The following is a 13,838-nucleotide window of genomic DNA, read 5'->3' as shown; positions in this document are numbered from 1 at the left end:
AGCGCGGCCCCGAACGAAAAAAATGTAATATGTTCTATTCTTGTCCGCAATTGCGGACAAGAATAGGCAGTTCTATGGGGGTGCCGGCCGGGTGCATTGCGGATCCGCAATTTGCAGAATTGTAATACACTACGGACGTGTGAATGGACCCTTAAAGGGGTTTTCCGGTTATAATGATTTTGAAGCAAATGCCCACGGCCTGCCTGCTGAAGCAGAAGATTCATACTTACCTGTTCCATGTCCCTCCAGTCATCCACTGCCTCCATTTTCCTGTCCTTGCACTGTTTATTTCGACGTTGCATGGGCATGGCTCCAGGTAATGATTGGCTTCAGCAGTGACATGCTGCTTGTGGCCACATCACCGCTGAAGCCAGTCATGGCTGGACCTGTGCATGTCACCATGCCCATGCACTGCCAGGTGAAAACAGTGCGGCGACCAGAAGATGGAGGAATTGAGTGGTGTGGAGCAGGTAAGTAGGAAACCTCTGGGAGACGGTCCTATCTCTAGAACGGGTCCCTGCCATAAAAGTCATGTATGTATGGCTTTCTCTATTCACTGCTATAGGATTTCCAAAAGTGAATTGAAGTGAATGGGAGTTTCCATCTCTGTCCACTACACAAGATGGAGAGAGCTGAAGTTCTGGCACCAACTTCCAGCTACCATAACTGCGTTTCCTTAGGATAGGACATTAATTTAAAATGCTGGAAAACCCCTTTAACTGTAATATGGATATAATAGGACCAAGGGGAGGAGAAGATGAAGGAAGGAAGTGCTGGGTTATGTTTTTTCCCATCCGTACATTTTCTGTTTGTATGTAACAGTTTTACCCATCTTGACAAGTAATGACAGATTGATGACATGCTATTTAGTGGGGACTGACCACGGGTTCATGAAAACGAAAGGGCCAAAGTGTAATTGGCATTTTTATGTACAGCACCACTGCAGGCAAGTGCGATGCAGCCCCATGTAAGTGAATGGTTGTGTTGTGGTTCCTGCTCAGTGCCTAGATGGTAGTGGAACTGCGTAAGTTAAAACTGAGAAGGTCCAGCTTTTTATTGTTTAAGTAGAAAAATCCCTTTTCACTAAATTTCTGCTACTCTAGCAAGTATAATTTTTCTGTGTTTTCAAACTCTTGGTATTAGCACCCCCCCTGTTCTGCTATGGCCTGATATTGTATAGCTCAGGGATGCTCAACCTGCGGCACGCCAGCTGTTGCAAAACTACAACTCCCAGCATGCCCGGACAGCCTACAGTGGGGCATGGTGGGAGTTGTAGTTTTACAACAGTTGGAGGGCCGCAGGTTGAGCATCCCTGGTATAACTCAACAGCACATTTTGTATTGCTAGAATACCTTGCATATTAATATTACAGCAAATTCTATGACAGAGCTAATGCTAATGAAACTCTATTAATAATGTTTCAGCCATGTGAGCAGGGGAAGCATTTGAAACGCATTCACTGGGTGGCCAATATTGGTGCGGCTCTAAAGTTTTTGGAAGGAAGACGGGTGAGTAGATGAGTCACGTTACAAATAAGTTCAAATATGTGAAAATAAATTTCCGTATAGTCTGTATACAACAGAAACACATGACAATAGGTAAAAGAGAATCCTAAAGTGAAGGTTTGGCACGGTTCTACCATGAGCCTAGGATTTTCTGGGTCCATCAACTTGTGGCTAAAGGGTATTGACATTGGCAGGTCTATGACTATGATGTTAGAATTAATATTGTCTGCATATTCGGATTGTTAGACCATGTCAGTACATTCTATGGCCTCACCAGCCAATGCAATCACATGGGAGATAAGAATAAAAAAAAAAAATTTTCATTCCCCAAAACTATGCCAGTCTAGTATTGCATCTCTACTCCGGGGGACAGAAGAGAAGCCATGGAACCAGCAGATCTCCAGCTGAAGCGATGAGTAGGAGGTCACCTTGTGTTCTGTTCATTCCCCAGCTACTGTAAATCTTTCTTTCTTTTCTTGAACCAGAGAGTCACCTTAGTAAGGGCTCATACACCGTGAAATCAACTTTATTCAGTGCAAAGTAGCCCAATACTGTTCTATATCACAGACCACAATGTACACATGCTCGAGGCCTAAAGCTGACTATGTACATTAGATGTGTACAGAGGTCGCAACACATTTTTTCCAGAAGAGTAAAAATACTTCTAATTTTTGAGGAGTATTTTTAGCCGAGGAGTACGAATATATAGGCCTACATACTGTTAAAGTCTTGTTCACATCTGCGTTGGAGGCTGTGTTCTGGGCGTCTGTCACAGATTCTGTCAAAAAGACCGGACAAAAAAGCCTTACATGCAGGACTTTTTTGTCTGGTACAAACACAAGATCTCGCCCGGAAACTCAACGGACTTCATTATGCTCCGTGGAGTCTGTTCAGCTCTGTTCGGGTCAGTTATGTCCCCGATCCAGCACTTCTGTTATTTTTGTTGTTCTGATCATCTAACGGAGCAGAAGAACAGAAATAAATAGCGGTGGTGTGAACGTGCCCTTAGAGGTGGGTATTTATTCAGGGGACCATTATATAACAGCAGACAATTATAGAGAAGTGATAAAGTACAGTCCAATATAGCGTATCTTCTCTGTACCTCATCACTGGCATTTAAGACACAAGTCAGACAGGTCAGTCATAAAATTGAAGGCTCCCCTGACAGAAAGAATGAGTAGGCCGCAACAGCCCTCTGGTTACAGGTGGCATACAGCTGCGCAGAGATCCGTGGGAGCTACATGCATCTTTGGGTGCTCCGAGACTCCATTAGCAGTGGGATCCTCTCCTTGTCCACAGCAATCCTGGATCCTATGACTATGGCATGTCATACACACATATGACCTGTAACATGGGAGTGAACCAGCGCCATGGAAAGTGACTAGCTCCAGACTGTGCTTTCACTTCCAGCCTAAGTACTGCAGACAGGCCTGGGAAGCACAGCGGGGCACAGGCCTTCCTGCCACTCCCTGCCCATCACAAACCCCACTGCCCTCCACATGTACGGGGCCACTTCAGAACATCAGTGCTAGGGGCATGACCCCTTTTCCTTCTCAGAGCATACACACGCTGGAGGATGCAGTGCTACTGCTCGTTCTGTGCCCATACACTACCCTACGGATGAATACACATACCTTAGAGATGATACTGGGTGCCCCCCTACTCACAGCGCCCCTCACCAAACAAGAACAGGAGCTAACTTACTGAGCTCATCCTGAGCGACAGCTGAAGGCACAGCGGCGGCCATGTTCACTGGCAATGGGGCCGGAGGGTGGGCACCGCTCACTTGTTCCTGTGCATGGTGCTTCCGGTGCTGTAAAGTGTGGGCAGCAGCTGCTCCTAGAGCTGCCTCGTGCAGATGGTGTACACATGTTGTTAGAGTGGTGTGACGAGTGGTTCGGCAGCCCGCCAGTGCTGTATGGAGCTTTGTTATTGGTTACTTCAGGCACCAGCAGCATCTCTGAGCTGCCTGTGCTGTTCACAGGGTGCCCTGCGCTCACGAATGACAGGAAAAGTCTGACATGTATTGATACATGTCAGACTATTTTCAGGGAGCAAAATGGCCTGAACAGGCGCCTGTGATGCTTGAACAGGCGTTCTTGCGATTTCTGGATGTGTATTAGCTGAACCCACCAATCTCAGCAGGTTTGGCTGACTATCTTATGTATGTTGGCCTCCCGGCTTCCCTGACAGCTGATGTTGGTGGACATAAGGACAGGACATTTTGGATTTCAACTGCCCGATCCTTTTCTTCTTAGGTCTGTGAAGGTTCTCATTTATCCAGGTCATGGTATATCTGTAAAGAATAAATCAAGGCAACTGGACTTACTGTAGATTTCTTGAAAACGTTTCACTCATTCTTCCAACAAGCTTTCTCAATTCTGAGTGACTGTACAAGAATTCTCTGGGAATAAATATGTAACTGAATCAACATCTGGTCATTATACCCAGCATGGGGTTAGAGGTCATTATACCCAGCATGGGGTCAAAGGTGTTGATTCCATTATCCTAATTGGAGTCAGTAGGTGATAATGACTTCCCAGAAAAAGGAGCATTCTCTCCTCTCCCCATTTACTAGTTATACTTCCTCAGCCGAGCATGCATGTTAATGGAAGGACCGGGAGAGAAAGCTGTTAGCAGCTCTCAATTACAATAAGTGGGATTTATGGAAATCTATTTGTTTTCTTAAATCCCACTGATGTACTTGCAGAGGAGCTGTTACACTGGAAATGGTACACAGAACTGATTCATATATAAGATCCATGGGATGGATGGGCTCTTCTCACCCTTAAGGCGCAGTGCTGGAACTTGCTGAAGTAATATGTAGTTTTAAAGTGAGCGGGTGTGCACTAGGGATCGACCGATATTGATTTTTTAGGGCCGATACCGATACCGATAATTTGTGAACTTTCAGGCCGATAGCCGATAATTTATACCGATATTCTGGGAATTTTCATTTTTGAAAAAAAAAAAAAATTCCCACAAATCTGCTGAAAATTAATGTTTATTGTTAATGTGTATTTTTTTTTTTTTTTGTAAATCTTTCTTTTTCATTTATATTTAATATTTTGGTGTTTTTATTTTTATAACTTTTTTTTTTTAAACTAACTTTTAGCCCCCTTAGGGACTAGAACCCTTGTCCTAGTCACCCTGATAGAGATCTATCAGGGTGAATAGGAGCTCACACTGTCCCTGCTGCTCTGTGCTTTGTGCACACAGCAGCATGGAGCTTATCATGACAGCCAGGGCTTCAATAGCGTCCTGGCTGCCATGGTAACCGATCGGAGCCCCAGCATTACACTGCTGGGGCTCCGATCGGAGGAGCAGGGGAGAGGGAATCCTGTGGGGGGCGCACTGCGACTGGGGTGGGGGGGAGGGGGGGGGGCGCACCACTGCTTAATACTGGGGGGGGAGGGGGGGCGCACTGCGCCACCAATGTCTGATACTGGGGGGCTTGGGGGGGCGCACTGCGCCACCACTGCTTAATACTGGGGGGGAGGGGGGGCGCACTGCGCCACCAATGTCTGATACTGGGGGGCTTGGGGGGGCGCACTGCGCCACCAATGAAGCTTAATCTCTAACTTATTCATATACAGGAGGCGGGAGCTGGCTGCAGGATCACATAGCCGGCTCCCGACCTCTATGAGCAGTAGCTGCGATCCGCGGCACCTGAGGAGTTAACTACCGCAGATCGCAGCTACAGCTCATAGAGGCCGGGAGCCGGCTATGTGATCCTGCAGCCAGCTCCCGCCTCCTGTATATGAATTAATGTGAGATTAAGCTTCATTGGTGGCGCAGTGGCCATAGCTCCTCCCCTCCTCTTGTCCCCTGTCCCCCCATTGGCTGGAGCGGCAGCAGCAGCACAGGGGGAGGAGACACTGCTCCTTCTCCCCTGTGCTGCTGCTGAGGGAACACGGAGAGCGCTGTCAGCAGCGCGATCTGTGTTCCCAGGACGTTATCGGAATATCGGCAAAATAAATGCCGATACCGATAACGTTCAAAATCCTGAATATCGGCCGATAATATCGGTAAATCCGATAATCGGTCGATCCCTAGTGTGCACCCTCTTTAAAGCAGCCCACCTTGAATTTTCTCCATAGTAGGATTCCCAACTGTGCTCTTTGCTCTGACTATGGCAGCCAGGACTTCAATAGCGTCCATCAGTGACATCAGCGCCATCAGTGACATTGTGCCTTACGCCTTCATTCTGGAGCGTGCAATGCGTTGTGTCATTGATCAAGCCATCAAGGAGCAGGAGGACGACATTCTCCTGGGCGATGAGCAGGAGCCAGGCCACTCCACCGCTTCCAATTTAGTGCAAATGGGGGCCTTTATGCTCCAATGTTTGAAGAGGGACCCCCGTATAAAAAGCATAAAAGGCAAGGACCAGTACTAGGTGGCAACGTACTTAGACCCCCGGTACAAACACAAAATGGCAGACATGTTACCAGCATCACAGAGGGCTGTCAGAATGCAACATTTCCATACCTTGCTGCGAGAGATGCTGCATTCTGCTGTTGCGGGCGCTGGCAGAGGAATTTCCATCCACAGTGAAACAGGGACAGGTACCAATCCTACCGCGCCTGCAAGAAGAGGGCGGTTTGAAGATGTGTTGGTCACTTCGAATATGAGATCATTCTTGCAGCCAACCCATCGAGAGCCGCCCTCCGGATCCAGCCTCAGTGAACGCCTAGACCGACAGGTGTCAGACTACATCGTGTTAACGGACGATGTGGACGCTCTGAGAAGCGAGGAACCCCTGGACTATTGGGTGTGCAGGCTATTTCTGTGGCCAGAGCTGGCATAATTTTCCATGGAACTCTTGCCCCTCGTCAAGTGTCCTGTCCGAAAGGACGTTCAGCACAGCAGGGGGGATCGTGACCAATAAGTGCACCCGCCTAGCCCACGACAGTGTGGACTACCTTACATTTCTAAAAATGAATGAGGCATGAATCTCTGAGGAATTCAACACCTGTGACGACCAAGTTTAATTAAATTTCCTCATGCCATCCTACACATATCCACCACCACACAGAACAAAGAATGGTTCTTGTCTTATATATATACAACGGCATAAAAGGCCTTTTCTGTCAGGTGAATGCCTAATTTTTGGGGCCTGTACTGGCCTACAGCAAAATTGTTATGCACTGTCCGTCTAATATACCTCCAGCCACATAATCACTTGTTCTTTTCTGTCAGGTGAATGCCTAATTTTTGGGGCCTGTACTCCCGTGGTGTCATGGAACCATGAACCAGACGTACAACAGAGATAGGTGGAATAAGAAGGCTTTATTGAAAATCAAGCCGTAGCTAAAGTCCAAACGGATGGCTAAACTGAAGCAGGGTCTTGCGTAGACGGAGGTCAGGAACCAGGAGGGTAGTCAGACGTAGCCAGGATCAGGAACCAACGGGGTAGTCAGACGAGGCCAGGATCAGGAACCAGAAGCAGCAGCAGTCTTTGAAGCATGTGCACACAGGAGGACCAAGCAAGGAACTGAAGCCACAGACCTTCTATATATATGAGCTAGGCATCCAGCTCCTCCCAGTGGGAAGGAGGAGCCGCAGGGTGGGAGGCTACAAGAAACCCAGAAACCAAGATGGCCGCCAGCACATGTCAAACGAAGAAGAACAGTGAGAAGGTAAGACCATGACAGTACCTCCCCCTCAAGGGCCCCTCCTCCGCGGAGTAAGGAACGGTTTCAGAGGGAAGCGTGCGTGGAAGGCTCGGAGCAACGCAGGAGCATGGACATCTGTGGAGGGAACCCAGGAACGCTCCTCTGGACCATAACCACGCCAATGGACCAAAAACTGCAACCGACCGCGGACCAGGCGTGAGTCCAGGATATTGCTCACCTCATATTCCTCACGATTGCCCACTTGGACCGGACGGGGCCGAGGAACCGAGGAGGTGAAACGATTACACACCAATGGCTTCAACAGGGAGACATGAAACACGTTGGAGATCCGCATAATTAAAACGTGACAAGAACAGAGCCCATCTGGCCTGACGTGGTGTCAATCTCTTGGCCTCAGAGAGGTAGGTCAGATTCTTGTGGTCCGTCAGGATGAGAACCGGAACCACCGAGCCCTCGAGCAAGTGCCTCCATTCTTTAAGGGCCTGCACGATGGCCAATAACTCCCTGTCACCAATCTGATAGTTGCACTCCGCGGAAGACAGTTTCCGGGAGTAAAACCCACAAGGAAGCAGAGGACCCTCTGGTGTTCTACGCTGAGACAGGAGGGCGCCTACTCCCGTCTCAGACGCGTCCACCTCGAGGACAAAAGGCAACCCAGGGTTGGGATGCGACAGAATCGGAGCCGACACAAAGGCGGACTTTAGAGCCTCAAAAGCTCGGATGGCCTCGAGCGGCCAGACCTGAGGATTACTGCCCTTCCTGGTCAGATCCGTGAGAGGCTTGGCTAGCATGGAAAAGTCCCTGATGAACTTCCGATAATAATTGGCGAAGCCCAAAAAGCGCTGCAGGTCACGAAGCCCACTGGGCTGGGGCCACTGTAAGACAGCCGAAACCTTCTCAGGATCCATGGAGAACCCCTCAGCGGAAATGATGTAACCTAAGAAGGTTACCTGGGATCGGTGAAATTCGCATTTCTCAAGCTTACCGAACAGCTTGTTCTCTCGTAAGCGTTGCAACACTCGTCTGACATCCAGAATGTGGGCCTCCATGGATGCAGAATATACCAAGATGTCATCCAAATAGACCACCACACACTGCTGCAACAGGTCACGGAAAACATCGTTGATGAATTCCTGGAAGACTGCGGGCGCATTGCACAACCCAAAGGGCATAACCAAGGATTCATAATGACCGGTCCTGGTGTTAAACGCGGTCTTCCACTCATCGCCCGCCTTGATCCTTACCAGGTTATATGCTGCCCTCAGGTCGAGTTTGGTAAAGACCGTGGCCCCTTTGAGGCGATCGAACAGCTCGGAAATCAAGGGTATCGGGTAAGCGTTCTTGATCGTGATGCGATTGAGACCCCTGTAGTCGATGCAAGGCCTCAACTCACCGCCCTTCTTTTTCACAAAGAAAAATCCAGCCCCTGCCGGGGACGAGGATTTGCGAATGTGTCCGCGTGAAAGCGCCTCCCTCACGTACTCCTCCATGGCCTCATTCTCCGCTACCGACAGTGGATAGACTTTGCCACGAGGAGGAACGGCACCAGATTGTAACTCTATGGCACAATCGTATGGGCGGTGCGGAGGTAGGGCAACCGCACGCACCTTATCGAATACATCCCGGTACTCCTCGTATTCAGGAGGCAACAGAGAGTCCGAGGAAGTACACAGCAACTTGACAGGCCCATGGATGCAACTAGCCCCACACTGCGGTGACCACGAGAGGATCTCGGCCGATCTCCAATCGAAAGTCGGATTATGCTTCTGGAGCCAGGGGTACCCCAAGACCACCGAGTAGTGTGGAGACGAAATAACCTGGAGACAGACCGACTCTCTGTGAACGGCACCAATGGCCATCCCCACTGGAAGGGTCTCCTGAGTCACGTGTGGCGGCAGAAGGGGTCTGCCGTCTATCGCCTCAAGAGCCAGTGGGGAACCTCGAGGCTGCAGAGGAATGGAATTGGCGGCGGCGAACACACTATCAATGAACAAGCCACCAGCACCAGAGTCCACCAACGCCTGGGTCGTCACCGAGCCCCCGACCCAGGAGAGGACAACAGTAATCAGTGGTTTGTCAACACGGGAAACCGGGGACGAGGAGACTCCACCCAAGATCTGCCCCCGACAGGATCTCAGGTGCGAGCGTTTCCCGGACGGTTCGGGCATGCCAACCGAAAATGCCCACCGAGACCACAGTACATGCATCGGCCCTCGCGTCTCCGGAGTACCCTCTCCCCCTCGGACAGGCGAGCAACCCCCAGCTGCATGGGTTGACCCCCAGACCAGTCATCCCCAGGAGGCGTGGGAGGAGAGGGAGGCACGGGTGGGACAGCAAACGTAGGCGCGAATCTGTTAGAAGGCCTCCGCAGGCTCTCCTTAAAGGAAGGTCTCTCCCTGAGTCTGGTGTCAATCAAAATCAGGAAAGAAATAAGGGACTCGAGCTCCACTGGTAGGTCCTTGGCTGCAATCTCATCCTTCAAGGCATCCGAGAGACCATGAGAGAAAGCAGCGACCAGAGCCTCATTATTCCAGCCCACCTCTGCTGCCAGGGTACGAAACTCAATGGCGTATTCAGCTACGGATCGTGAACCCTGTCTGATGGACATAAGGAGCTTCGCAGCAGAGGCAGCACGAGCCGGCACATCGAATACCTTCCGAAGAGAAGCAACAAAACCGGAAAACTCGGCAACCACCGGATTGTTGTTCTCCCATAAAGGGCTGGCCCAGGCCAAGGCCTTGTCCGAGAGCAGCGAGATCAAGAAGCCCACCTTTGATCTCTCAGTAGGAAAGGCATGTGGCAGCAACTCGAAATAAATGGCCACCTGGTTAAGGAAACCTCGGCACTGAGTTGGCTCTCCCCCAAAGCGCTGTGGAAGGGGGGCAGAACCGGTCATACCCCGAAACACCGCAGGTGCAGCAACAGGTGTCGGGGTAGACTCTGGCGCAACAACCGGAGCGGCAGTAGGAGCGGGCCCAGGAGCGACAACCGACCCATCGGCAACGGAAGCTAAATGAGCCGTGCGTTCAAGCAGGGTTTGTAACGCCACAGCGAACCGACCCAACAGGTGATCCTGCTGATCAAGTCTGGCAACCAGCGTAGGTAGCGAGGATGGCCCTGTACCGTCAGAATTCATGGCTTGGTCCTAATGTCATGGAACCATGAACCAGACGTACAACAGAGATAGGTGGAATAAGAAGGCTTTATTGAAAATCAAGCCGTAGCTAAAGTCCAAACGGATGGCTAAACTGAAGCAGGGTCTTGCGTAGACGGAGGTCAGGAACCAGGAGGGTAGTCAGACGTAGCCAGGATCAGGAACCAATGGGGTAGTCAGACGAGGCCAGGATCAGGAACCAGAAGCAGCAGCAGTCTTTGAAGCATGTGCACACAGGAGGACCAAGCAAGGAACTGAAGCCACAGACCTTCTATATATATGAGCTAGGCATCCAGCTCCTCCCAGTGGGAAGGAGGAGCCGCAGGGTGGGAGGCTACAAGAAACCCAGAAACCAAGATGGCCGCCAGCACATGTCAAACGAAGGAGAACAGTGAGAAGGTAAGACCATGACACGTGGCCTATAATAAAAATTTTCAAGGCTCCAACAGGGCACATTTTTGAGAGTTTCCCTTTAACCCCTTAAGGACCAGGCTCATTTTCACCTTCAGGACCAGGCCATTTTTTGCAAACCTGACCAGTGTCACTTTAAGTGCTCATAACTTTAAAACGCTTCGACTTACCCAGGCCGTTCTGAGATTGTTTTTTCGTCACATATTGTACTTCATGACACTGCTAAAATTGGGTCAAAAAAGTTAATTTTTTTGCATAAAAAAATACATTTTTTACCAAAAATTTTGAAAAATTAGCAAATTTCAAAGTTTCAGTTTCTCTACTTCTGTAATACATAGTAATACCCCCCAAAATTGTGATGACTTTACATTCCCCATATGTCTACTTCATGTTTGTAGCATTTTGGGAATGATATTTTATTTTTTGGGGATGTTACAAGGCTTAGAAGTTTAGAAGCAAATTTTGAAATTTTTGAGAAATCTTCAAAATCCCACTTTTTATGGACCAGTTCAGGTTTGCAGTCATATTGTGAGGCTTAGATAATAGAAACCTCCCAAAAATGACCCCATTCTAGAAACTACACCCCTCAAGGTATTCAAAACTGTTTTTTCAAACTTTATTAACCCTTTAGGTCTTCCACAAAAGTTGATGGCAGATGGAGAAACAATTTTGAAATTTCTATTTTTTGGAAAATTTTCCAATATAATCAATTTTTTCCAGGAGTAAAACAAGGGTTAACTGCCAAACAACACTCAAAATGGGTTGCCCTGATTCTGTAGTTTGCAGAAACACCCCATATGTGGTCGTAAACTACTGTTTGGCCGAACGGTAGCACATAGAAGGAGGGGAACACCATATGGGTTTTGGAAGGCAGATTTTGCAGGACTGGTTTTGTTTATACCATGTCCCATTTGAAGCCCCCTGTTGCACCCCTAGAATAGAAATTTCAAAAAAGTGACTCCATCTAAGAAAGTACACCCCTCAAGGTATTCAAAACTGGGTTTACAAACTGTGTTAACCCTTTAGGTGTTCCACAAGAGTTAATGGCAGATGGAGAAACAATTTTGAAATTTCTATTTTTTGGAAAATTTTCCAATATAATAAATTTTTTCCAGGAGTAAAACAAGGGTTAACTGCCAAACAACACTCAAAATGGGTTGCCCTGATTCTGTAGTTTACAGAAACACCCCATATGTGGTCGTAAACTACTATTTGGCCGAACGGGAGCACATAGAAGGTGGGGAACACCATATGGGTTTTGGAAGGCAGATTTTGCTGGACTGGTTTTGTTTATACCATGTCCCATTTGAAGCCCCCTGTTGCACCCCTAGAATAGAAATTTCAAAAAAGTGACTCCATCTAAGAAAGTACACCCCTCAAGGTATTCAAAACTGGGTTTACAAACTTTGTTAACCCTTTAGGTGTTCCACAAGAGTTAATGGCAGATGGAGAAACAATTTTGAAATTTCTATTTTTTGGAAAATTTTCCAATATAATCAATTTTTTCCAGGAGTAAAACAAGGGTTAACTGCCAAACAACACTCAAAATGGGTTGCCCTGATTCTGTAGTTTGCAAAAACACCCCATATGTGGTCGTAAACTACTGTTTGGCCGAACGGTAGCACATAGAAGGAGGGGAACACCATATGGGTTTTGGAAGGCAGATTTTGCAGGACTGGTTTTGTTTATACCATGTCCCATTTGAAGCCCCCTGTTGCACCCCTAGAATAGAAATTTCAAAAAAGTGACTCCATCTAAGAAAGTACACCCCTCAAGGTATTCAAAACTGGGTTTACAAACTTTGTTAACCCTTTAGGTGTTCCACAAGAGTTAATGGCAGATGGAGACACAATTTAGAAATTTCAATTTTTTGGAAAATTTTCCAATATAATCAATTTTTTTCCAGGAGTAAAACAAGGGTTAACTGCCAAACAACACTCAAAATGGGTTGCCCTGATTCTGTCGTTTGCAAAAACACCCCATATGTGGTCGTAAACTACTGTTTGGCCGAACGGTAGCACATAGAAGGAGGGGAACACCATATGAGTTTTGGAAGGCAGATTTTGCAGGACTGGTTTTGTTTATACCATGTCCCATTTGAAGCCCCCTGTTGCACCCCTAGAATAGAAATTTCAAAAAAGTGACTCCATCTAAGAAAGTACACCCCTCAAGGTATTCAAAACTGGGTTTACAAACTTTGTTAACCCTTTAGCTGTTCCACAAGAGTTAATGGCAGATGGAGAAACAATTTAGAAATTTCTATTTTTTGGAAAATTTTCCAATATAATCAGTTTTTTCCAGGAGTAAAACAAGGGTTAACTGCCAAACAAAACTCAAAATGGGTTGCCCTGATTCTGTAGTTTGCAAAAACACCCCAAATGTGGTCGTAAACTACTGTTTGGCTAAACGGCAGGACATAGAAGAAGGGGAACGCCATACGGTTTTTGGAAGGCAGATTTTGCTGGACTGGTTTATTTACACCATGTACCCTTTCAAGCCCCCTGATGCACCCCTAGAGTAGAAACTCCATAAAAGTGACCCCATCTAGGAAACTACGGGATAAGGTGGTTGTTGTTTTGGGACAATTTTTGGGGTAAATTAGATTTTTGGTTGCTCTATATTACTCTTTTTTGAGGCAATGTAACAAAAAAATTTAATTCTAAAATTGTTTCTACATTCGCTATTTAGTTTTGTGGAACACCTAAAGGGTTAACATAGTTTGTAAAGTAATTTTTGAATACCTTGAGGGGTGTAGTTTCTTAGATGGGGTCACTTTTTTGGAGTTTCTAGTCTAGGCTACATCAGGGGGGGCTTCTAATGGGACATGGTGTAAAAAAAAAAAACTGTCCATCAAAATCTGCCTTCCAGAAACCGTATGGAGTTCCCTTCGTTCTATGCCCTGCCGTGCGGCTATATAGCCATTTACGACCACATATGGGGTGTTTCTGCAAACTACAGAATTGGGGCAATAAATGTTTAGTTTTGTTTGGCTGTTAACCCTTGCTTTATTACCGGCAAAATGGATTTAAATTTAAATTTTGCCCAAAAATAGGTGTTTTGGCACCGTTTTTATTTTATATTTTTAACACCGTTCATCCGAGGCGTTTGGTAAAAAGTTATTTTTATAGCGAC

At 47.4% G+C, this 13,838-nt stretch overlaps 1 protein-coding gene across 17 annotated transcripts in view; it reads left to right on the top strand.

Moving 5' to 3' along the window:
* Positions 1-13,838, top strand: part of SYNE1 (spectrin repeat containing nuclear envelope protein 1) — a 451,533-nt gene that overhangs the window by 95,126 nt on the left and 342,569 nt on the right. For all 17 annotated transcript variants that reach the window (XM_044288568.1, XM_044288579.1, XM_044288581.1 and 14 more), the window contains one exon: positions 1,425-1,508. In XM_044288568.1, coding sequence (XP_044144503.1) covers positions 1,425-1,508 — 84 coding nt within the window. The remainder of the gene's footprint in view (positions 1-1,424; positions 1,509-13,838) is intronic.

The sequence above is a fragment of the Bufo gargarizans genome, chromosome 4 (assembly GCF_014858855.1).
Source record: "Bufo gargarizans isolate SCDJY-AF-19 chromosome 4, ASM1485885v1, whole genome shotgun sequence".
Classification (NCBI taxonomy): domain Eukaryota; kingdom Metazoa; phylum Chordata; class Amphibia; order Anura; family Bufonidae; genus Bufo; species Bufo gargarizans.
This window is presented reverse-complemented; position numbering and strand designations above follow the sequence as displayed.